Below are 24054 nucleotides of genomic sequence, written 5' to 3'. Positions count from 1 at the left end.
CCTGTATGGCGTGCTGGGTGATAACATGAGAGGATTCCATGTTTCTAAAACTAAAATGCCTGTTTATTAAGAGAGCTATGTACAGAGATGCTGCAACTGACGCTACCTTTGAAGCTAGGGTTGCCAACTTTCTACTTGCACAAAACTGACACCCTTGCCCCGCCCCTCTTCCGAAGCCCCGTCCCTTCTCTTAGGCCCCACCCCTGCTCACTCCATCCCTCCCTCTGTCACTCGCTCTCCCCACCCTCACTCACTTGCTCATTTTTACCAGGCTGGCTCGGGGTTTGTGTGCGGGAGGGGGTGAGGGCTCCGGCTGGGGGTGCAGACTCCGGGGTACGGCCAGAAATGAGGAATTCAAGGTGCGGGAGGGGGCTCCAGGCTGAGGCAGTGGGTTGGGATGCAGGAGGGGGTGAGGGCTCCAGCTGGGGCTGAGGGCTCTGGGGTGGCACCAGGGATGAGGGGTTTGGGGTGCAGGAAGGGGCTCTGGGATGGGGGATGGAGCTGAGGGGTTTGGATATGGGAAGGGGCTCCAGGTTGAGGCAGGGGATTGGGGTGTGGGAGAGGGTACAGGCTCTGGGCTGGGGGTGTGGGTTCCAGGGTGGGGCTAGAAATGAGGGGTTCAGGGTGCGGGAGGGGACTCCATGCTGGTTGAGAGGGGTGGGAGGGCTCGGCTGAGGGTGCAGGCTCCGGCTGAGGGTGCAGGCTCTGGGGTGGGGCTGGGGATGAGGGGTTTGTGGTGCAGGAGGGTGCTCTGGACTGGGGCAGAGGGGTTGGGTGCAGGTGGGGTGTGAGTGCTCTGTCTGGGGGTGCAGGCTCCGAGGTGGGGCTGGGGATGGGGATGAGAGGTTTGGGGTGATGGAGGGTGCTCTGGGCTGGGACCGAAGGGTTTGGAGGGTGGGAAGGGGATCAAGGCTGGGGCAGGGGGTTTAGGTGCTGGGGTCAGGGCCGGCTCTGCCTTTTTTGCTGCCCCAGGCAAAAAAGCCTCCCGCCACCCCCCCGAACGCAGCAGGGGAGGGCGCCGAGCCCGGCCACGGGCCGCTCTCCCCGACTGGCTGGAGTGCCAGGGGCAGGGCGGCGAGCCCGCCGCGGCTCCGCTGGCGACCAGAGCGCCAGGAGGAGGGCGGAGAGCCCGCCGCGGCTCCGCTCTCTCCGGCGGCCAGAGCGCCTGGAGAAGGGCGGAGAGCCCACTGCGGCTCCGCTCTCCCCGGTGGCCAGAGCGCTGGGAGGAGGGCGGAGAGCCCGGCTGGGGCTCCGCTCTCCTCAGCGGCCAGAGCACCGGGGGGAGAGCGGCGAGCCGGCTGGGGCTCCGCTCTCCCCGGTGGCCAAAGCGCCGGGGGGAGGGCGGCGAGCCCGGCCAGAGCTCCGCTCTCCCCGGTGGCCAGAGCGCCGGGGGCCGCACCGCGCCGCCCCCCTCCAAGTGCCGCCCCAAGCACAAGCTTGGTGGGCTGGTGCCTGGAGCTGGCCCTGGCTGGGGTGTAAGGGCTACAGATGGGGGTACAAACTCTGGGGTGGGGCTAGATATGAGGGGTTTGGGGTGTAGGAGGGTGCTCTGGGCTGGGACTGAGAGGTTCAGAGGATGGGCATGGGATCATGGTTAGGACAGGGGGTTGGGGCATGGGAGGGGGTCAGGGCTGCAGGCTCCAGGCGGTGATTACCTCAGGTGGCTCCCAGAAGCAGCGGCATGTCCCCACTCCAGCTTCTATGCGGAGGCGTGGCCAGGCGGCTCGGCACGCTGCCCCTTCCCCAGGCGCCGCCCCTGCAGCTCCCATTGGCTGTGGTTCCCGGCCAATGGGAGCTGCAGAGCTGGCGCTTGGGGTGCGGGCTGCACGCGGAGCCCCCTGGCTGCCCCATGGCTAAGAGCCAGAGGGGGGACATGCTGCTGCTTCCAGGAACTGCCGGGAGCTTGCCTTAGCCCCGCCGACCAGACTTTTAACAGCCCGGTCAGTGGTGCTGACCGGAGCCACGAGTGTCTCTTTTCGACCAGGCATTCCGGTCGAAAACCGGACACCTGGCAACCCTAATTGAAGCTATATGCACAGTGACTGGCTTCTTGGTGCCTCCTCCAAACTCTTCTCTCTTGCAACCTGTGCTCCTCCTTCCAAATTCCATGCAGGTTGCTACTCCTTATATTATTAACAAAATGTTAAGTTTTAATTTCCCTTCTTATGCCTGTTGTTTTAACTCCAAATGATTCTGTACATGGTGATTAATGTGCTTTCCTTTCCACCATTTATATAAATGCCTATTTAGTTGTAGTGAAAATGGTAGCAACTGTCTTTAAGTAGCAAATTAATTATTTAAGGGAAACCTTTCAATTTCTTAATTACTGATATGCAATGCTTTTGTTTTTGGAAATTAGAAAATAGTACAAATAAATACTGTATAACACTGCTGTGTAGAGCAACTTTCCAAAACATATTACAAAAAGCTAATTCAGTTAAAAAATTAACAAAACTAATAGCAGAAGGGGAAAGAAATTGAGGTGCTTAAACAAGGGAAAAGATATGTTTGCAGATGGGCAGACGGTAAAGCTGAGATATATAGGAAGGATTTTCCAGCTGACAGGAGTTGCAGAGAGGAAAGATCTCACATGTTCAGAGTGTTCAGAAGATGGAGTGTGTGAAAAGAAAGAGAGAATGCCAGTGCTAGATGCATAGAGAATAGTCAGTATGAAGAGACAAAGGATTCACATTGGTCCTTTTATAGCCTATAGGAAAAACTAGCTGGAGCAAATGATTGGGGGATTTTAAAAGAAAAGGGAGTACAATCTTGAATTGGGTCCTGAAATGAATGATGGACTGTTTATGCAACTGATAGGATCATATTTCTTTGTACTTGTGGGAAGGTGGCCAACTGCACCTGTATATGAGGGAATCAAGTGCTGAGTCTTGGCGAGGCCACTGAGGAAGGTGTTAGAGAAATCAAGCATGAATGAAGATTTCAAGAGAAGTGGAACTGAGATATAGGCATACATGGCTAATGTCACAGAGGTGATAATAGGCAGATATGCAGACATAAAAGTTTGCAGAAAGAAGGTTCAAGGTTAGGCATTACACTAAAATTATGTACAGAGGTTGGATCAACAATATTGAGATGCAGCCACAAATTTCCTGTGAAGATAAGCAAAGAGGGTGAACAGATGGAAATTGTTAAAGGCTTTGACAGATATGAACAACTGAGTGTTACCAGTGTGAAAGTAGCAGCTACAGTTAACGGTAGAAATAAGATGACTCAGTGGGAGGAGGTAAATTGAAAAGGGTAGAAGAGTCAGCAATGTGCTATGCACTGCATAGAACAGGGGCTTATGCACAGAAAAGCTGTCACTGCAGCACTCTAGAAATAATAGTTTGACAGGTATAAAGGTGGGATCTCGACACACCTGCATAACAATGGGTGTAGTCCAGGAGAATAGAGTAACCCACAGTGTCTAAGGAAGCAGTGAGGTCACAGAGAATGAAAAGAGTCCCAGAGACAGCAGAAAGAGAGAAGTATTTAACTATATACAATTGAGAGATTCCCATGCTATCACCTGCACTGAACCCAGACTGAAAATGGACAAGCATATTGTAGTGCAAAACTGGAGAGATGAGAAAATGCTACTTTTTCAAGTGCTTTTTAGAAAAAGAGAAGTTAGGACACTACAGGGTCCCATCTATGCTGCGAGGAGGGAGGCAATGGGCAGCCTAGGTAAACAGGTTAGAGCACTGTTCTAAACAACACTGTCCAGGCAAACCATGTTTAAGTTGTGTTAAACTACATTTAAAACTAGTTCAGATAACACAGTGTTAATTTCCAGTACTGGGGACTTTAAAAAGAATCTCTGAAGCAAAGGAAGGTTTTTTTAAGAAGGGGGGCAGATAGTGAGACATTTTAGAGACTTGGGGAAGGTAATAAAGACAGCAATTATTGACAGTAATGGTAGTGGAGGGAGAAACAGTGGTGGAAAATGAACAAATGAGAAGAAAGGGCAAGGGATTAAGAAGGTAGATAGTTTTGTGAAGGGACTGTTCGTATCAGACATATGCAAGAGGTACATAGGAGAGAGGGGAGAGGAAAGGAAGGGAAAGGTATGTAGGGAGTGCTGGAGAAGACACAAATTATTGCAATTTGGAATTTCTCAGAAATGCTGGGGAAATGATGAGTGGGAGAGAGGAATAGAGAAAAAAATGAAAAGTAAGAACAAGGATTATCAGCACCTTTAGCAATGATGGAGGAACAGAAATTAGATTTTGTAGCTCAAATGGCGATCTCTGTAGAATGTATCTGGCACTTAAAAATACATTGGCATTTTTTGCAGCAGTAAGGTTAATAAGTCCAGGGTTCTGGTCTCCAATTTGGGCAATTCCATTTTACCACTGAAATTTCCTTAGCTCTTCCATTTTGATTCAGGATTCTTCTTCACTTGTCCTAAACCTTTGTGTAATATTGTAGTGCACTGTTAAACGGTTGCCACCTCAGAGGTGGTCTGTTGCCTTTTAGTAGAGAGTGAAGTGATTGTAATATATAATATAGTACAATATAAATTTGTAAAGTACTTAGAGATTCACAGGATGTAAAGTACAATATAAATATGACACTATTAAGCTTTCATTAATTTGTCCATATTTCCTTATTGTCAACTGCTAAGCAAACCCATCTTGTGAGTCAAAGGCTATTATTTTTTAACTTCCTTTTCAGAATGACTATCGCAAGCTGTCTATGCAATGCAAGGACTTCGTGGTTGGTGTCCTTGATCTCTGCCGAGACTCTGAAGAGGTAGAAGCCATTCTAAACGGGGATTTGGATGCTGAGCCAGTTGAAACACAGAGGCACAGAGCTTCACTGAGTCGTGTCAAACTAGCCATTAAGTATGAAGTAAAAAAGGTAACCGTGTAACCAGCACTTTTAGACAATGTTGTATGTGAATGCATTGTATCATATTCTGCATGTATTAATGGACTGACAGTAAATTATCTTAAGACAAAATATGTGGGCCAGATTCGCAGCAGGTATAAACTAACACACACAAAAACCCTCCAATGGAACTATGTCAGTGTATACCAGCTGAGAATTTGGCCCTGCATTTTTAATGACAGAAATAGCATGTGCCAGAAAGATGATATATTTACACAAATTACAGTGGGTGAAATCCTGGTCTCAACCAAGTCAATGGCAGTGAAGATTTCAGTGGGGTCAGCATTTCACTCCGTTAATGTAGCTATGTGCATGAGTCTTCTTGCCAATCCCTGTGATAGCATTTTAATCAAAAGTGAAGGCTGTAGCCACAACAAGATTTCTTTCATGTTATCATAAAAGGGCTATTTTGTAAATATAACATTTTTAAAATGTTATATTTACTTGCTACTTGCAGTATTGGAATTGATCAAATAAATTATATCATAAGCTGCTTGGAAAGTCTTGCATCTGTCCACTAGGATAGCTGTCTACACATATTTTTCTTTTTAAGGAGAACCTTCATTTCACTGCTCTGAAAGAGAACACATTTCAATTGTTACTCAGTTTCTTTATCATATTTTTGAAGGCATCATATAGCACCAAACAGCTCATCTGCAAATGTGTTGCTGTTAATCAAGCAGCCTTATAGAAAAAAATTCTGTCTGACTTATAGTGTCTTCTGTTTAAATAAATCAGAGTGCGTTCAATTGTGGAAATATGCACTTCAGTTTTATTGTCAGTTAATCAATTAGTTTATTCATATGTTTTTGTAAATACTCAAAGCACGGTATATCTGCAGTGGATACCAATGGCAAAGATTTTGTTTGCCAAAAAAATACTTTATTCTGTGAAATGAATATTCTTTACAGCCAGAAATACAACGCTGTAGAATGCAACCGGTTAGTTAAATGTTTATCAGTTCATTGTATGCAGTGTAGTTGTAGCTGTGTCAGTCCCAGGATATTAGAGAGACAAGGTGGGTGAGATAATCTCTTATTCGACCAACTTCTGCTGGTGAGAGAGATGCTTTTGAGCTCTTACAAGAGCTCTGTCTCTCTCACCAACAGAAATTGGTCCCATAAGAGATTACCTCACCCACCTGGTTTTATCAATTCATTATCATGTAAAGAAATGTTAGCAGCACATACAGAAGAAATATAGCGACAGCTATATTATATTTATTGGATGACTTATGCTGATGGTTGTGTGCAGAGGCAGGATAAAATTACCATAACAAAAATACTGCTATTTTCACAATGTTATGATTTTCCATTTAATTTTTTTTTAGATCCCCACAAAAATATGGGAATTCCCAACTTTTCAAAATTCCCATTTTTCACTTTATTTACCCACTTTTCCACTAGCTATGGTTATAAGCTTTTCCAACAGGGTGAAATACATGAGTAATCATCATACAGTTTTGTAAAAGTGTAAAATCTTCAAGTGAAGGAAGCTGCTCACCACAGGTGTCCTCTTCTGGTTGGGCACAGGTGTAGCAAGGCTACTTCTTCTCTGGCACCGCCCCTGATGTCAGCTACTCCAGCCCTGTGGTGGTCTGCTCTCCTTGTACTCCAACCCTCTGCCTAGGTCACACCTTTCTGTCCACCCCTTTTGCAGTTATATAAAGAGCCCTAATGGGGTTGCCCTGTTGGTTAGGTGATAGGCCTTTAGGATCTTCCCTTGCCCAGGTTCTCCCTGTTAGGGGTAGGGTTTATGCCTTCTGCCCTCCTGGTGGTAGGGGAACCAGGGCCTGCCCTTTCTAAGTCCTGTGCCCAAAAGAGCTGTACTGCTGCCGCCCTGGATCACTTTTTTACCAGTCCCCTCTTTCCCAACAGGTAAAATAATAAACAGTAAATAACTGACATCAAAGGTAAAGTCTCAGATCTTCTGAGTGTTGCAAGTCTCTCTCTTATGGCTCTGGTATTGTCTCTGCAACCAGAGCCTCGGGCAACAGGACCTCTCCCACTACTCCTTCCCAAGAGCTCAGAGTGTAGTCAGTTCCCTTCACTGTCTGCTCCTCTACTAAGCTGACCTGTTCCCCTTTTGATCTCCTCCTCCAAGCTGTGTGTGCTTTGCAGATAGGGTGGGGTGGGCACCTGGGGCCAGAGCAGCTGCTTAATCCCTTTCTTTCCAGGCTGGTGTTTGCACAACCTGTCATACTTCAAAATTGGGGAAAACCAATATAATTCTTGGCAAACTTCACAATTCTTGACACATGTTTAATGATGGGAACAGGAACCTCTCGCTAGATCAGTGGTTCAAAGCTAGCCAATATGAACATGGTCTAAAAGCCTAGAAGGGATTGGTAGAGACTCAGCCCTGGTCTACACTGTGGGGGGTGAGATCGATCTAAGTTACGCAACTTCAGCTACATGAATAACGTAGCTGAAGTCGATGTACTTAGATCTACTTACTTCACTATGGTGAGTCGACTGCTGCCGCTCCCCCGTCAACTCTGCCTGTGCCTCTCGCTGAGCTGGAGTACAGGAGCCGACGGGAGAGCGCTCGGGGATCGATTGCTGCCCACCGATCCAGCCGGTAGTGAAGACATACCCTGAAAGTTCTTTACCATCTGCTGTCTTTTCAATGCTTTGTTAAATGAGCTGTCTTTGTAATCAAGTCCCAGTAGACAAGCATCTTCACTGCAAAAAATCACCATCACTATGGTGTTTTTCTTTGCATTCTCAGCAGAGAGAGAGAGAGAGAAAGAAGATTTCTCAGTCTCAATGTCCATTCAGTCTCCTCACATCGAGTTGAGGAGCACATTAAGAGGGTGTCACGGAGTGCGTGTTTCTGGTGCACACACTGTACCTGTTCTGTAGATAAATTAAAGGTTTTAGGCCCTAATCTTGGGCCATTCCATTGGCACAACAGGACCTAAACCCAGTGAATTGGTGACCATGGTGACCCCAGAGAATCTGTGCTGGTTATGGAGATCCTCAGATGGGGTAAAGTCACCGTAGTTATGCCTATGCCACTCCCAACAGATGGCCAGGACAGAGAGCATGATAAGGAGAAAGGGGGCATGGCCAGGGAATCTCTACCCTGGGAGGGCCCCTTGGTGCTCTAATAGCCTTTTGGGGCCATTGGCAGCTGGTGCAAGTTGTAACAGCCGTCAAATTGCAGAGCAGATTTGGGTTTGGGGGGTTGCAAAAGGACCTTTGCCCTCATACCCTCAACTTTGTGTTAAACAGTCCTTGGCTTCACACAAGGAAGTGGGGTAACATTTTGAAAAATGCATAAGTGAGGCACGCCTGAAAATTTCACCCATAATCCTTAGCCTCCCATATTTCTGTCTGGACTTCTGAGTTCAACTACAAAAGAAAAGTGAACTTCTGTGAGACAAAAGTACAGCCAAGCATTGCTAGGATTGCAGCTCCATGTAATAATTAATGAGAAAAAAAGCCTCTTTTTAAAAAAAAGAGTTAAAAGCTAATGTCCTCAGAAGCGCATTGTGTGGGAAATGCAGCTCATAACTCTGACTATCCAATAGAGTGCCTACACTTACTATCCTATGCGCTGCATAAAAAAAACGTAGCCCTGCTCCAGAAACAGGGTATGATTTTGAGGCTAATGATCAAGATAAAACTGCAGCCTCTCAAACAGCATATGTCCAAAGGAAGTAAAAGCCAGGAGAAACTCTTTAGCATAACTAGACTGGCTCACCATGCTAAGGAGTTGCTGCCATGCTGCTTGTCCTTCCTTATTGTGTGCTAGCTATCTCTGTATTTAAACTGCAAACAATCTCACAGAAGTTGCTCTCAGTGGGCCAAATCCTGCAGTTCTTATTTAGGCAAAACCCACTACAGGAATGTTCAACTGAAATCAATGGGAGTTTGGCCAGAGTACTGTCCAGCCACTCCCCTCAGTGGCAAATTGCAGTCCATGGTCTAGCCACTTCCTTCAGTGGCTCCAGCACCTTGCATCAGGGCCTCAGTCTGCAGATCTCTGGCTGCAGTACTGCTCTGTCCAGGGTGCTTGCTGCCCTCCACCTACAAAGCAGCCAATCTTCCTCCCTTCTCAAGCTCCAGGGAGTGACTGCCCCTGCTCAGTTCTGCAGCTCTTCTTATATGGGCCAGCCCGACCCTGATTGGCTGCTCCTATAAGCCCTTCTGTGATTGGCTGTCTCCTACACAGCCTCCCTAGGGTAGCTTTTAACCTCTTTTCTGCCAGTGTGAGGCAGATGCATCATCACAGGGACTTAACACAATTCATGGGAATGTTAAAAATGAATGATGTAATTCTATAATTACATCTACTCATACAGAAAAATAGATATGTATTACAACTTGCATTGTTACCTGAATTTTCATAGTCGGTAAACTAAATGAAAACTGAATAGTGAAATGTGGTTCTCTGTTAACTATCTACAAGATGTGAAAGTCAAAAACAGCTATATAAAATTGGCTTATCAGATCTGGCCTCTGTGCCTATTCAGAGTTTAATGGGAGTTAGGGTGACCAGATGAGATGAAGAAAATATCGTGACACCAAGGGGGGCAAAAAAAAAAAAAAAAAAGCCGAGTGATCCCGGCGGCACAAAATATTGGGACAAAAATTGCATCTCGACCAGAGATCGGTCGGGATGCGGGACAAACAGCTCAAAATTGGGACGGTCCCGATTTTATCGGGATGTCTGGTCACCCTAATGGGAGTGGGATTGGGCCCTAAAATAGATAAATGTAATGAAAGATGAGGTGGATGCGGGTGTGAGAATGTGAGATAGCAGAAATGCAGAAGTCACCAGTGGAAGGGGTGATGTGGTTGGAAGAGAGTTTGAGCGGTAGCATCCTGAAGAGATTGTAGGGGGAAAGCTGAGAAGATGGAAGCCAAAGAAGAGATTGCAGTGGTGAGGTTAGAAATGACCAAAGCATGAATTAAAATTTTGGTAGTGGATCCAGTGGGTTTCAGAGCCGTTATAGGAGAAGTGACAAGATTTGGTGAGGGATCCTTATCTTCAAGGTGCTCTATGATCTGGGCCCAGGATGTTTAAAAGACCACCTAAAGCGCCAGGATGAAGACTGTGGTCAATTACAACGCTCCGCTAGCACAACGAAGCCTTCTCCAGTAAGAGTTGTCTGTGTGGGAGCCAGAGCTTTATTTAGAGGCCCCCCTGAGATGTGGAGTGAACTCCCCCAAGATCTAAGGACCATCACAAACCTTATCACCTTCCATTTCAAGTGCAAGGCACATTTTTTTGACCTTGCCTTCTTTGACATAAATATGTAGCAACATGTATATTTATAACAAAACCAAAATTCTCTAAAATCCTACATGAACAAGACACTCCACTGTACACGCTTTCCCCGGGAGAGGATGAGAAAACAAACAACAAATGACAGATGTGTAGTCATGTTCCTTAATGCACTACTGGAAAGTGGTCAGATACTATGGTAATGAACATGGTTTAAAAACCTACATAAAATAGAATAAAGGGGAGATAATGCAGTTGTCAATGGTTAAATTCACCTCTAATCTCCTCTTGGCAGCTCTTTGATCTGTTTCCTGAAGGGAACTTGCATAACAGTTGACAATACTCTCTTCCCCACTTGGTCCTCTCTCATGTCAGTGAAGAAATAGATAACATGGGCAGTTTTCCTCTTAATGTCAAATCAAAATGCTACTAGACCATTAGCAACAAGCCAACTGGGTGGCAAGACTTGTCTGTGGATGCGTATTAGAAGTGTGCTTGCACTGGGGGACTTCACTCTCCAGGACCAGGACCCCTGTACCTCCCGAGCGTAATAACTATTGGAGTAGAGGGGCTGTTTCTTCCCAGTCCCGCAGATATTTGGGGTGAGGCAGGTATTACTTCCCCTTTCCCCAAGATTTTTTAGGGCTGGCTTAAATACAGTTTTGGAACTAGAAGTAACCTGTTGACTTCAGTCTTTCTCTGCTGCTCAAGATGAACCTGCTGCTTCCTGCTGGGTGCCCCTGCTGGTGAACAGTGGACCTATCTGTGCAAAGGGTGGGGCTTATTCTTGCAAAAGGAAAGAGCACAAGAAAACTAGAACTCAAAAGAAGCCAAATTCCAAATAAAATAATATTTGTGTGTATTTTTTCAAAATGGGCAAGGTTGCTAATTAACTCAGGATGACCCTCACTTTTCTAAGTGGTGACGGTTAGTTAAGAGACCAGATGTACATTAAGCTCTTAATGACTTTTAGCTCTTGATCTGCCATTCTATTGTAAGCAGAAAATGCTTTACTATGTGATTTAGTTGGCACATGAGTCACACACCAGCATATTTAGAGAATTTTCTTTCTAGCAAAGTGGATTAAAAGGTGAAGATCACTTCCCTGTTTAAAGCCACTGCATCAAATTAACATTTTTCTCCCTAAGAGACGAGAGATTTCCTTGTCTTCATTACCTGCCTCTTGATTTAATTTTTGTTAAGAAGCCTGCCCTATTTTACTATAAGCATTTTTAAATTATATTTGACATTAAGTGGACGTTAGCTTGCAAGAGAGTTGGCAAGCAACAATGAATGGTACCTTATGATCTCAACAGAGAACGAAGATGTAAAGAAGAAGTAGTAACGTAGATGTACAATGCTTACATTATATTGATTTAGTTTGAGGAACTCAGTTCAAACCGCAAAATGCAGTCTGAAACAATCTGTCTAAGATACATAGAGAATTAGCTAGCGTGCGTACAGGAGTACTGTATGTTGTTATCAGAATAATTTAAAAAAATTGTGACGACTCCTATAATTTTCTAATTTAGTGGCAAGCTATCACAGATCGGCAGGATCTGTGCTATGCCCCAGCTTTTGCACAGTCTTTTGGAGGAACCCCTTTAGTGTGCCTGACTCCCCAGGGGTTTTACTCTTCTTTCAGGGTAGGCCATACAGCCTCGCCACTTCCTAGGGAGAGCTACTGGGCTCCAGCACCCCTGCTTCACACGCTAAGCTCTTCCCAGTGAGTCCAACTGAGAGAGACTCCTGATAGAGACTTGTACACTCTTCAGGGACTAGTGCACCCCAGCCAGTATTGTAATGACATCCAGCATTTTCAAAACAGAGTAGGATTTATTAATGAGGTGGAACACAGCATAGGAAGTCCTTAGGTTAGCATAGAGAAATGAAGGTTAAAGCATAGTCCATTCTGGTCAAGCCATAATTCACCAGCCAATCTGTAGTGAACTCCATTTTCAGGCTCTGTCTTTCTGACTTCCTCTTTGATCAGTCCCCATGTGCGAGAGAGCTCAAGTTTCTTCCAGTGACCACACTTATGCTCTCCTACTCACACATCCCAGTCCTTTGTTTTCAAGTTGGGGGTCTCTGCTCAGCTTCCCTCTTGAGAGTGTCAATCCAGGAGTCATTGGAGCTTGCATTGTCTCTTTAGACCCCTTATTGAGCTGGGATGGTTTTGGCCAGTTTCTTAATGACTCTATTCATTGCACCCAGACAGGGAGGTAACACACCTATGTCTCTTAGTCCGCCCTGAGATCAAACTTAATCCTTTTCTCCCAACTGGGTAGCAATGTAAAGTATGGGGAAAATTGAGGCAAACAGAGGATTCATAAAAATATTTAAAAATATTCTCACTTTGTTACACAAGTATTGGCCAATTTAACTACTTTATAAATATTACAAAGTAAGCATACTTTGCTCTTGAATAGTACTTCTCATCTTTAAAGTGCATGGCAAACATTAATTGAATCTTCACAACACCATGTGAGACAGTCTGTCTCAGATAAATGCTATTTATTATCTTCATTTTACAAATGGAGAAACTGAGGTTAAAAGTCAGACTTGCCCAGAACTAGAAAAGGAATCAGTTTTCAAGCAATGAGGATGCTATTATTTTTGTGCTCACCCTGCTTAGTCTTGTGCACAACTTCACACCACTCTTGCACTACATGGCAGTCTTACTGTACATCTTCACAATAATATAGAAACACAAAGTCAAGGTTTAAAAAACAGTGCTAAACACTTTTAAACAAAATCAAAACAAAACTGATTTTAATAGACTAAAGCTTAAAAGTTATCAAAACAAATGCAAGTGTCTTTCTTTTACACTACATTTTCTATTTCTTATATCAGTGTTTATTTGTAATAAATATTAAAATGGAATTAAGTACAGTACTCCACGCAGAGTTAGTCACAGCTTGTCAATATAGAATTACATTTTGGTGAATATACCCTTCTCTATGTATATGTGAATCTCTTACTGATGCTAATGAAAGTAATGTGTGCATGCATCTACTTGTTGCAGATAAATATAATGTGCCTGAAAGAAGAAAGATCCCTGTACATTAACAGGAAATAGATCCCATAGGATGTCTCATTTTTGGATCTAAAGCTTTCATGTATTATTTCCATTAAACTTTCTGACAGACGGAAAAAAAGGCTGTGGAAACTACAAGACAGTAAACCTTGCATGAATGATAGCATCTGACAAGCAACCCAGTGCTAATGTTGTATTTATTAATAACAGTGATAATTAATAGCTAACTGGGAGAAGCAAGTTCCTACACTCAACTTGATAGCATTTCTCTGTCTGTCTGTTTCTGTCTGTTGTAGGACACTGATCGCTTCACTTGTATGCTATACATCTTTTCTCACCTTTTGTCTAGTTTTTGCCTTTTTAGATTCTAAAGCGTAAGGGTGGAATTTTCAAAAGCACTTAGAAATGGCATGGGAGTTTTACTATTCACCTCAATCGGAGTTAGGCCAGCACAGAAAGATTTGCAAATCCCATCCCAAATGTACACATTTGAGTGTCTGGAAGTTAGGCATGTAAATTCATTATTCAGGCACCTAAATAAGTGGCCTGATTTTAAAGATTTACAGTTAATGAGAGCAGTGTATACTCAGCACCTCTGAAAATCAGGCCATTCTTATTTAAATGCTTAAATATGGATTTAGGTGCATAACTTTAAGCACTCAAGTTTGACCTGAGATCTTTTATGGCAGGGACCATGTCTCCTTATGTGTTTGTCCAACATGTAACACTATGGTGTCCCAATTCCAATTGGGGTTTTTGAGCACTACTGCAATCTAAATGAACAAATAAAAATAATGTGCACTGGACAAAAATAAAATAAACCTCCCATATGAGAGATTTGCTCAAAATCAAATGATCTACTGTAACTAAAAAGAACAGATTTTAGTATTTTTAGTTAAAACATACACCTCTCAGATCTCATTTGAGCCTCTGTAAGGTGTTGTTATGATAACAGCTCAGTAAAACTAGTAAATTAATAAATAAATGTAATTATAGCATAAAACTGCATAGTGGTAACAATCTCTATGTTCAAGAACCTTTTGATTTTTAAAATAATACAAGAGAAAGAATCATTTTCGGAAGACCATCAAACCACGCCATTTAATAGTATCTTTCAGCTAAGGAAACATGATAATAGATTGTGATATCTATTTTAAATGTTTAGAATAATTTATAACAAAGCATGTAACACAGTAAACGGAGAGTTCTGGTAACATTATGGACCACGAGAGTGGCTTTTCACTAGATTCCCAAAATGGAATTTCCTTGTATTACATCGTGGCAATTTTTGTTTGTTTTCCATAGAATTCCATTCCATTGGGATGTTTTGTTAGAAATGTCCTGTGATTGCTTTCCATATTGTCAAGAAGTCAGATGAGTAGTGGTATCATGCCTTGTTGAGACTAATATAACTACACAGTGCCACTACAATACACATTACAATATAGCTTCTGCTGCTCAGTAGGAGTGTTCCAAACCTCATATTATAATCTTGCTGATTTATATTTCTTGTTTTAGTCCATTTTAAACTTAAAATGGGATATTTAGTGAAAGAGGTGCTTAATGCTTTCAAAAAGTAATTAGGTTTTCAAAAAGAAATTAGATTCTTTGTGTGTGGGAGTGGCAGGGGGTAGGGTTACAGGTGAGTTAGATTCAGATCTGAAAGTTCTGGGATCCATAGAAACACTTCATATAGATTGGAACAATTTTGGTCTGCTGGGGCTGAGCAATTTGTGAAAACGCATGAGAGCACTCAGCTCCGAAGGAGCTAGCCCATAATCTGTAGAGCCAAACTTGGTCTCAGATGTGAGGCTTTTGTTAAATTTAATGAGCGCTGCCCACATGTGCATCCAAATGCAGAATTTGGCTCATTAATTCAGATCATCACTTCAGTTTCTATTCCTTCTCTTTTTTGTTTATTTATAAATTAACCAAAATGTTAGGAAAGGACAAAAAGAACATGCTTTTAAAGATCTAAATTAATACTTGTTATTTATTTATTTATTTGCTAATCCTGCATGTAATGTTTATATAATTCTTATTATAAATTGTATTGAACCTTGATTTTCTTTCTTTTTATCTACAGTTTGTGGCCCATCCAAACTGTCAGCAACAGCTGTTGACTATCTGGTATGAAAATCTGTCAGGATTACGGGAACAGACCATAGCTATCAAGTGTCTCGTTGTGCTGGTTGTTGCATTGGGCCTTCCACTTCTTGCCATTGGTTACTGGATTGCACCATGTAGCAGGGTACAGATTTTTTATAAATTACATATTAAACACCTTGTACTGGTCCAGATGTTCCTTTTCAGTTACTGTCATCTTCAACGTAATCTTGCACTCCTAGTTTTGTATCACCTGAATTTTAACTGATTATTCAGATTTTTTAGAAATCGCAGCCTTGAACCAAATTCTCTTATTTTAAAGAGGGGATAAGATTGATCAAGTATGAGGAGGAAATGTTATTCTATGTGCAAGTAAATTGTGTTTGAGAACTAAGATATGTAGTAAGCTCTCTCAGACTCCATGATATTTATGTTTGTTTTAATATTTTGGGTTAGATTCTCTCCATGATACCAGCTATGCACTTGAACTTGTACAAGTACTATGTACTTTTTGCTAATGACCACTTCCTACAGTGGCCCAAAAAGCTCTATATCAGTTCCTCTCAGCTGGCATCTCAGGGATCTGATTCTGCTCTCATATAATTCTATAGCAAAACTACCATTGACTTCAATGGTACAGGACTGAGCCCTAAATGAAATACTTGTTGTTGCTAAACTGTTAGGTCAGATTGCTTATAAAGGTGAATTGCAAAGCAAAATTTAAATGAAGCACAGTTTTCTAACCACACTGTGGGGGCATTCAGAAGAGAACAACATTTTTAACAAATCATTTCATATTTATATTTTCCCCGGTGAAATCATCCTGGTGTTTCTAGGTTCACAGATGATGTCACAACACAAATACCAGCAGTCTCACTGAAATCCATTCATTCCATGATATGTGTGATGTCAACCAAATGATGTATTCTGATATATCTTCAGTAAACCAGGAAGAACAAAAGAGGATTTCACAGAGAGAAGGTTTTTTTAAAGTTTACTTAGAACTTACTTCTTTGCGTAATGTCTTCCTGGCCCTTCCCCACAAGCTCGTTCAGATGGGGTATCCAGCACAGAAATCTGTGTTCCATTTGAGTTTATATTTTGCTTTGCAGTTCACCTTTAAGAGGTGATAAGATTCTGCACACCCCATACATTTTTAAAAGGAAACTGATGTTTTCTTTCCCTGGTCATTTATTTATTTGTTTATTTTAAAGATTAATCTTTATGAAATAGCATAATTGTTACTCAGATTATCTTCTGAAATGTCACTTCCCTTGATGAGCTGTTGTAAAGGTAACCCTTATAGCTGCATGGTAGACTGATGTCATGTAAACTCATGGTCAGTTTTTTTTAATGTCTGATATGGAAAAAATGACATTTCTCCAGGAGCTTTAATTCCCACTGCCAGAAACACTTGGCCGTTTTTGAATGCTCATGTGAAATCAAAGTATTGGGCGTACAGATCAACTGCTTAATACTGTAATTTAAAAATGCTTTATAAAGGTCAGGTACAAACAGGGGCTATTAAAGTCCTTTGTATAACTAGTGAATGTCAAATTAGTGCATACTTTACTGCTCAGCTCACTGAATCTGACCCCTGACTTCAGGTCCAGGAAAACCATGAGATAGGGAAACTACTTTAGACTCCTCACTCACTAAATTCACTGGCTTTCTTGTGAAAGGATATTGCTGTTAATACAGAACTTCAGATGAGGTTTTAAAATCTCACATAATATTTTGTCTTATGTCATAATTAATACCATTCTTGGCCCTATGCTATTCAACATTTTTATCAATGACCAAAAGAAAACAGAAAATAATCACTGATCAAGTTTACAGATGACACAAAAATTGGGGGAGTGATAAATAATGAAGATAGGTCACTGATATAGAGCGATTTGTATCACTTGGTAAGCTAGGTGTAAGGACACATGCATTTTAATGGGGTTAAATGAAAATATATACATTTGGGAACAAAGACTGTAGGCCATACTTACAGGATGGGGAACTCAATTCTAGGAAGCAATGACTCTGAAAAGGATTTGAGGGTTGTGGTGGATACTCAGATGAACGTGAGCTCCCAGTACAACGGTGTGGCCAAAAAAGTTCATGTGAGCCTTGGATGCATAAACGGGAATCTCAAGTAGAAGTAGAGAGGTTATTTTTCCTCTGTATTTGGCACTGGTGTGATTGCTGCTGTAATACTGTGTCCAGTTCTGGTGCACACAGTTCTGGAATGTTATTGAAAAATTGGAGAGGGTTCAGAGAAGAGCCACAAGAGAATCATTAAAGGATTAGAAAACATGCCTTACAGTGGCAGACTCAAGGAGCTCAATCTATTTATCTTAAGAAAAAGAAGGTTGAGGGGGGGACTTGATTACAGTCTATATGAACCTATACGAGGAACAAATATTTGATAATGGATTCTTTAATCTATTAGAGAAAGGTATAACACAATCCAATGGCTGGAAGTTGAAGACAAATTCAGGCTGGAAATAAGGTGTAAATTTTTAACAGTGAGGGTAATTAACCATTGGAACAATTTACCAAGGGTCATGGTAGATTCTCTAACACTGCAATTTTTAAATTAAGATTGGATGTTTTTCTAAAAGCTATGCTCTAGGAATTATTTTGGGGAGTTTAGTGGCCTGTGTTATACAAGGGGCTAGAGCACATGATCACAATGGTCCCTTCTGGCCTTGGAATCTATGAATACAACTGATATGTTTGAACTAACTTAGTATTACTCCCTTGCTATATTTGGGGAGCCAGATAATTCCTGCATCTTTGAGAGACTGTGCAGGGGTTGAGGCAAGAAGTTCTGACCACCACTAACCGTGCAATATCTCGTGAAAGGACGGGGTAACAGTAGTCCTTACACGCAGGGCTCTTCAGAGACTGCTCCATGCATATATCCCCAAGGGTGCTATTCACTCCAAAAGGGGTTGGAAGGAAGCTGGGAGAGGAAACTGGTAGAAACTGAATTTCCTAAAATGCAGTCCCTCCTGGATTTCCCAATGGTGTGGGGTGGTTGCATCTCTGCACAGTCTCCACTTTAGGCCAACATCTAAATGACACACTGGTCCATAGTTACCCGAAGTCTTTGGGCCAGAATTTGATTGCTCTTTTGTGGGTGCATTACAGGAGGTTAGGGGGAAAGAATGCCCATCCCCCAAGAACCCTTTCACTGGCACTCATTGAGTGCATAAACTGGGGAGTCACAGCACCAACAGAGGTACAAGAACCCCCCCCCCAGAGGTTGGCAGTAGAATCCCTCCAGAAAAGGTGAGCAATGGCCCTGCCCCTTACCACACTGGCTTGTGGCACCGGGCTAGTGCAAATGGGATCACATGCTCCCTCTTTGTACAGGAGGTAGCAAATGCAGCTCCAGAGTGCTTTCCCTTCAGCTTCCCTGAAGTGTGCTGCTTCCTCTATCTTCTGCAGGAAGACTGCTGCTAGCCACTGCCACTGTTGTAATGCACCTCCACCCACCCCAAATGCAGCAACATTAATAGAGCCACTCTCTAGCCCACAGAGTGCTCTTTTAATCCAGATGAATTCATTTAAACATGTTAATATTTCTGAACTCGTTTTACTTTACTTTGTTGCTGTGTAAATTTTTTCAATTATTTTTTTAAAAAGTCTTGATCTGGGGGATATTTTATGCTCTGAATACATCATCCAGAGAAGAGTCTACTTTTCCTCAGGCATGATATAAATAGTGCTTTGATGTTCTGATTTGCTGAACTCGATACAGCTAATTATCATAAGTAAACTAATAATGCCCTGAAAACTTTGAATATCTTCCCTGTTGGTAGAGAAGATATTTTGTTATCCACTTTTCCCTGGGCCTGATCCACCTCTCCATTGACTTCCATGGGCATTAGATCAGGTCCTCTCTGAAAGTAGTGAATGCTGAGATGGTGTGGATGTAATTCCAGAGAGGATACTCTGCAGACATTGTCTTCTATGTGATTATGGAGCATCAAAAATGCTGACTGACAGAACATCATCCTGTATGGGTTGCCTTCTTGAGACTACTGTCAGGAATGATACCATTGCATGACTGTTCAGTGCACTTAAAGGGTATCCCTAAGCAATAGTGGGTACTTTAATTCTAGTCCACCATTATCTGTAAGTGCTTCTTTATGCTTCTGAGCTGTGTGATGCAAGGGAAATGCTGTATCTTTTTTAAAAATGAGGGACTGGTTTTGTTTTGCCTTCACAGCTTGGAAAAATTCTCCGCAGCCCATTTATGAAATTTGTGGCACATGCAGCCTCCTTCATTATTTTCTTGGGCCTACTGGTGTTCAATGCCTCAGACAGATTTGAAGGCATCACAACCCTCCCAAATGTCACTGTTACTGATTACCCTAAACAGATCTTTAGGGTGAAAACTACGCAGTTCACTTGGACAGAGATGCTGATCATGGTGTGGGTGCTTGGTAAGTATAGAATATTACTGCTTCACTCCAATTCCATGACAGATGTATTGTGTAGATAGACATTCTAAAAGAAAAACGCGAGGCCCAAATGCTGACCCCCCCCCCCCCCAATGCAGCCGTGTATATGGCTCCAGTGGTATTCAGGGGCTACAGTGGCTCCCAGAGGAAAACTTCCAGCGCCAACAATTGGTATAAGCAGATCCACACTGCCCTTCATGCAGCCCCTGGTGTACAAAAGTGCCATGGGTAGGAAAAGCATGTTTCTAGTTTCTTCTGCTTTCAGTAAGAGCTGTCTCAGTTAAGTGAACATCATCAACATGTCTTCTTATGTTCAGTGTAATGAACAATTTTATTTAACATTGTAAAATGAGTAATTTTCCACATATTTGCAAGAGTAAAATGGCCAGCTGTGTTCTTCAGAGGAGGAAGATTGTATCACTGTATAATAAATGAAAAATTCAATGACTCACAATGATACTACTACAATGTTCAGAAATCCTGGCATTTGTGGCAGAAACCCAGGTTTGGTGTAATATCATAGATATCATATCAATAATATCATAGCTTTCAGAATGTAATAGGACTAGTGTAATATCACTGATACAATAGTGTAATTACATAAACTGCAACAGAGAGTCCTGTGGCACCTTTAAGACTAACAGTTGTATTGGAGCATAAGCTTTCGTGGGTGAATACCCACTTCGTCAGACGCATGACGAATGTAGACGCATGCGTCTGACGAAGTGAGTATTCACCCACGAAAGCTTATGCTCCAATACATCTGTTAGTCTTAAAGGTGCCACAGGACTCTCTGTTGCTTTTTACAGATCCAGACTGTAAACCCCTCTGATACTTGACAACATAAACTGGTTATTTTAAACAAGATCACAAAGTCTATGCCGTTGTATATGCCAGAAGGTCAGGTGTTTCCATGGCTCGATGTTAATGCATTAGCTAATTAGTGCTTACTTAGCACTGGAGGAAATCACAGCTTCTTTCAGTGTCAAAGGGCTAATGACTCAGTTTTTGTTACTAGACATTTTTTCATTGCCTGATCATCTGCCAGCCTGTTTGAGATTTTATGTATGTTATTAAGTGAAATGGGAGAGGAGCACTGGTAGGGTTATCCTTCCACTTTTAAAAGATATCCTTCTGCAACAAAAACATCACATTGAGAGGTCATGATGTTTGCACCGTGAAGTCATTATATTACAATGTAGCAGCCCCAATGTATGATGACTGAGCTTTGGCCCTAAAGACATCCCTAGGAAAGTTGATATAGGTAGCAACCCTGTAATACTGAAAATGTGTACTTCAGTGCCTTCCTGGTGAATCCCGATTTTATGGGAGGGAAAGTTAAATGATTCTCAGTTGTGACCAAACTGGCTCTATTCCTTTCTTGTTGCAGGTATGATGTGGTCAGAATGCAAAGAGCTCTGGCTAGAAGGACCCAGGGAATATATTTTGCAGCTGTGGAATGTTCTGGATTTTGGGATGTTGTCCATTTTCATAGCTGCTTTCACAGCCAGGCTCCTAGCATTTCTGCAGGCCACCAAAGCACAGCAATATGTGGACAACTACATTGAGGAGAGTGACCTCTCCGTAGTCACACTTCCACCCGAAATAGAGTATTTTACTTACGGTGAGTTTGAATGTTACTTTCAAATAGTAAACTAGTGGACACTCATATAAAGGGACAGTGTTAGGATTGTTAGGCATAAATAGAAACCCTTTACAACTATTTGAATTCATAATATTTACCTTAAGGTTTCTGCCCATTTGTTTTTATTTTTTATGCTTTTTAAACAGTATTTGTTGTGACCATCAGTTTAACAAATAACGTATTGGCATACTAATACTAAACAAAATAGGGCCAAATTCAGCTCAGGTTTAACTGGGCATAACCATGAAGTCCATGCAGTTGCTTATGCCAGAGCTAAATTTGACCCCTAGGGCTAGATTCAACAAGAGATTTAGGTGCCTTACTGCCACTTTAGGTACCTAAGTCCAAAATTTAGATCCTCAAAACCCTCTGCTCAGCTGCCACCTAACCCTGTAGGTGCCTATATTTCTGTTGGTGGACATGCAAAAAACTCCCTCACCTATCTCTTCTGTGGAGCCTGATCTGGTAGGCATGCTTAGAGGCTGCCTTCTGGATTGGGCCCCACACAAAACACAGCTGAGGATATAGTGCCATCCTCCTTATAGCCAGTGGTTGGAGCACTCATGTGGGATGTCAGGCACAAGTTAAAACCCCCAGTCTGCCTGATACAGAGCAGGGATTTGAACCCAGGTCTCCCAGCTGAGTGTTGGGGCATAGGGTATTTTTTAGAGTGGGTTTCTCTCAGTCTCTCCTGTCAAAGCTGTTCCACTTTCTATAAAATACTTAAATATTCATTGGAGCCGGGACTAGAATCTGGGTCTTCTAGGTGAGTGCGTTAACCACTGGGCTAGAGAGTCATTCTCATCCTCTTTCTGGTCCAATGAATGCTTAAGCATTTTATAAGGGAGGAACAGCTTCAACAGGTGAAATTGAGGAACCCCCCCCCCCAAAATATCCTATATCTAGGTTTGGCAAAATTTGATTTTTATAATTTTGATGGATAATATTGCTGTGTATTTTTAAGAATTTTTTTAGACTTTGATCTATTAAAATTTTCACAGCTGCATGAAATTATGAGGGGATCAGACAAATGTTTAATGACAGTAGATGTTGCAATTCAAAGCGTTAAAGCTTTATAAACCATTAAAACACAAATTGTCAACATCAGATGTCAAAATATACAACATAAATATCTTTAAATCAACATATCATATCTGTTTTTACTGCTCATTCACTTGTCCATTTGTAACAAGCCTAATTCACAAGTCTAAATTATTGGACTTTGACTCTAAGTTCTCAAGCAACATTTTTCTTACTCGCCTGTTTGTTCATTTTAATTATTATCGATGGAAATATTTTTGTCCGTTTGCATGTGTATGATGACCAGTGTTTACCAATAACAATCTAATCCTAGAGCCGTCCCTTAGGTAGGGCTAATTGAGGTGACAGCTCTGGGCCCTGCCCTTTGGGGAGGCCCCATGGGTCGGTGCGATTGGCCAGCGTGGTCGGTCCCGGAAGACATCGGCGTGGGAACTAGGGGTGCGGAGGGTACTGCAGCACCCTTGGGCTCCTGGCTGCCGCCCCACACGCCCGGGGTCCTGGCTGCCGCCCCACGCCCACGATCTTAGCGGAGACAGTGCCCGGCTCAGCTGCCCATGTTTCGCTGTAATGAGCCCCGGCCGGAGGCCTGAGCTACCATGGCACTATGGCCAACAATAGTCCTGCAGTTGGTGCCAGCAACTGCCAGCAGCAGCAGGCTGCCCAGCACCAGGCTGGATCCAGCCCAGCCGCCAATGCAGAGCGGGGCCCCCAAGCCGGCGGTGGCTAATTTGTCCCAGGCCATGCACGCCCCCTAGGGACAGTCCTGTCTAATCCTTCCAAGGCTACCTTAGCCCAGTAGCTAGGGCCCTCACCTGGGAGACTTGGGTTCAAGTCCTTGCTCTGAATCAGGAACAGTGGGGATTTGAACTGGGCTGATGGGTATAAGGGGGAGACTCCTCTCTCTTGTTTTTTTGGTGAGAAAATTGTAACAAAAACCTAAATAGCCTGTTGCACTCAATAAACTAAATTTGTTCCTCAGCCAACACTGCTGGCTTTCCATAAAAAAACCAAACCACCCCCCTGCCGCTTTCATACACTGCTACTGATTCAATCCTGCATATGATAACTCCTAATAAATTATTAGCCTTTCCATTGCCTTAATTAAAAAACAAAACAACCAACCAAAAAACACCCCACAACCTTTGGTGATATTGATATGATATTAACACGTTACTGAAAAAAAAAGCTAATATTGTATTTATTTCCACATAATTCACTGTTAATTTTTCTCTAAAAAGTTTTTGTATTAAATATTTATTTTACTGTCCTTATTTATGATGTCATTATTACTCTTTTATGGATATTTTATGATTTTTAACCTACAAAATAACTTTTTTATAGAACATATGTGTGGTTATATCTTATTAAAGCAGCGGTCTTTAGTCATTGATACAATTTAAATACAAAATAATTATTGTTGTTAAACAAAAATGGACTGGGACATAGCGTCCAGACTCAGGAAAGACTGAATAATGATTAGTGGTCCTATTTAGCTGTTATAGATACCTAAACAAATTAAATAAAGAGAAATAAAGATTAGGTACATATAAGAATACTACTATGTATTAATTTTATTTTGGAAAATTTTATCACGTACAGAAACATGCAAATATTAGTAGTGATTTTAATTATTA

The 24054-nt window shown here is 42.4% G+C and overlaps 1 protein-coding gene across 1 annotated transcript in view; it reads left to right on the top strand.

Moving 5' to 3' along the window:
- The window catches only part of TRPC3 (transient receptor potential cation channel subfamily C member 3), a 60134-nt gene that overhangs the window by 19777 nt on the left and 16303 nt on the right, over positions 1–24054 (top strand). Inside the window, exons 3-6 of the mRNA XM_005290277.4 lie at positions 4678–4863; positions 15252–15416; positions 19500–19716; positions 21125–21358. Coding sequence (XP_005290334.1) covers positions 4678–4863; positions 15252–15416; positions 19500–19716; positions 21125–21358 — 802 coding nt within the window. The remainder of the gene's footprint in view (positions 1–4677; positions 4864–15251; positions 15417–19499; positions 19717–21124; positions 21359–24054) is intronic.

The sequence above is a fragment of the Chrysemys picta genome, chromosome 5, assembly GCF_011386835.1.
Source record: "Chrysemys picta bellii isolate R12L10 chromosome 5, ASM1138683v2, whole genome shotgun sequence".
In the NCBI taxonomy this organism is placed as follows: Eukaryota; Metazoa; Chordata; order Testudines; family Emydidae; genus Chrysemys; species Chrysemys picta.
Note: the sequence above shows the minus strand (reverse complement) of the source record. Positions and strands in the feature narration are given on the sequence as shown.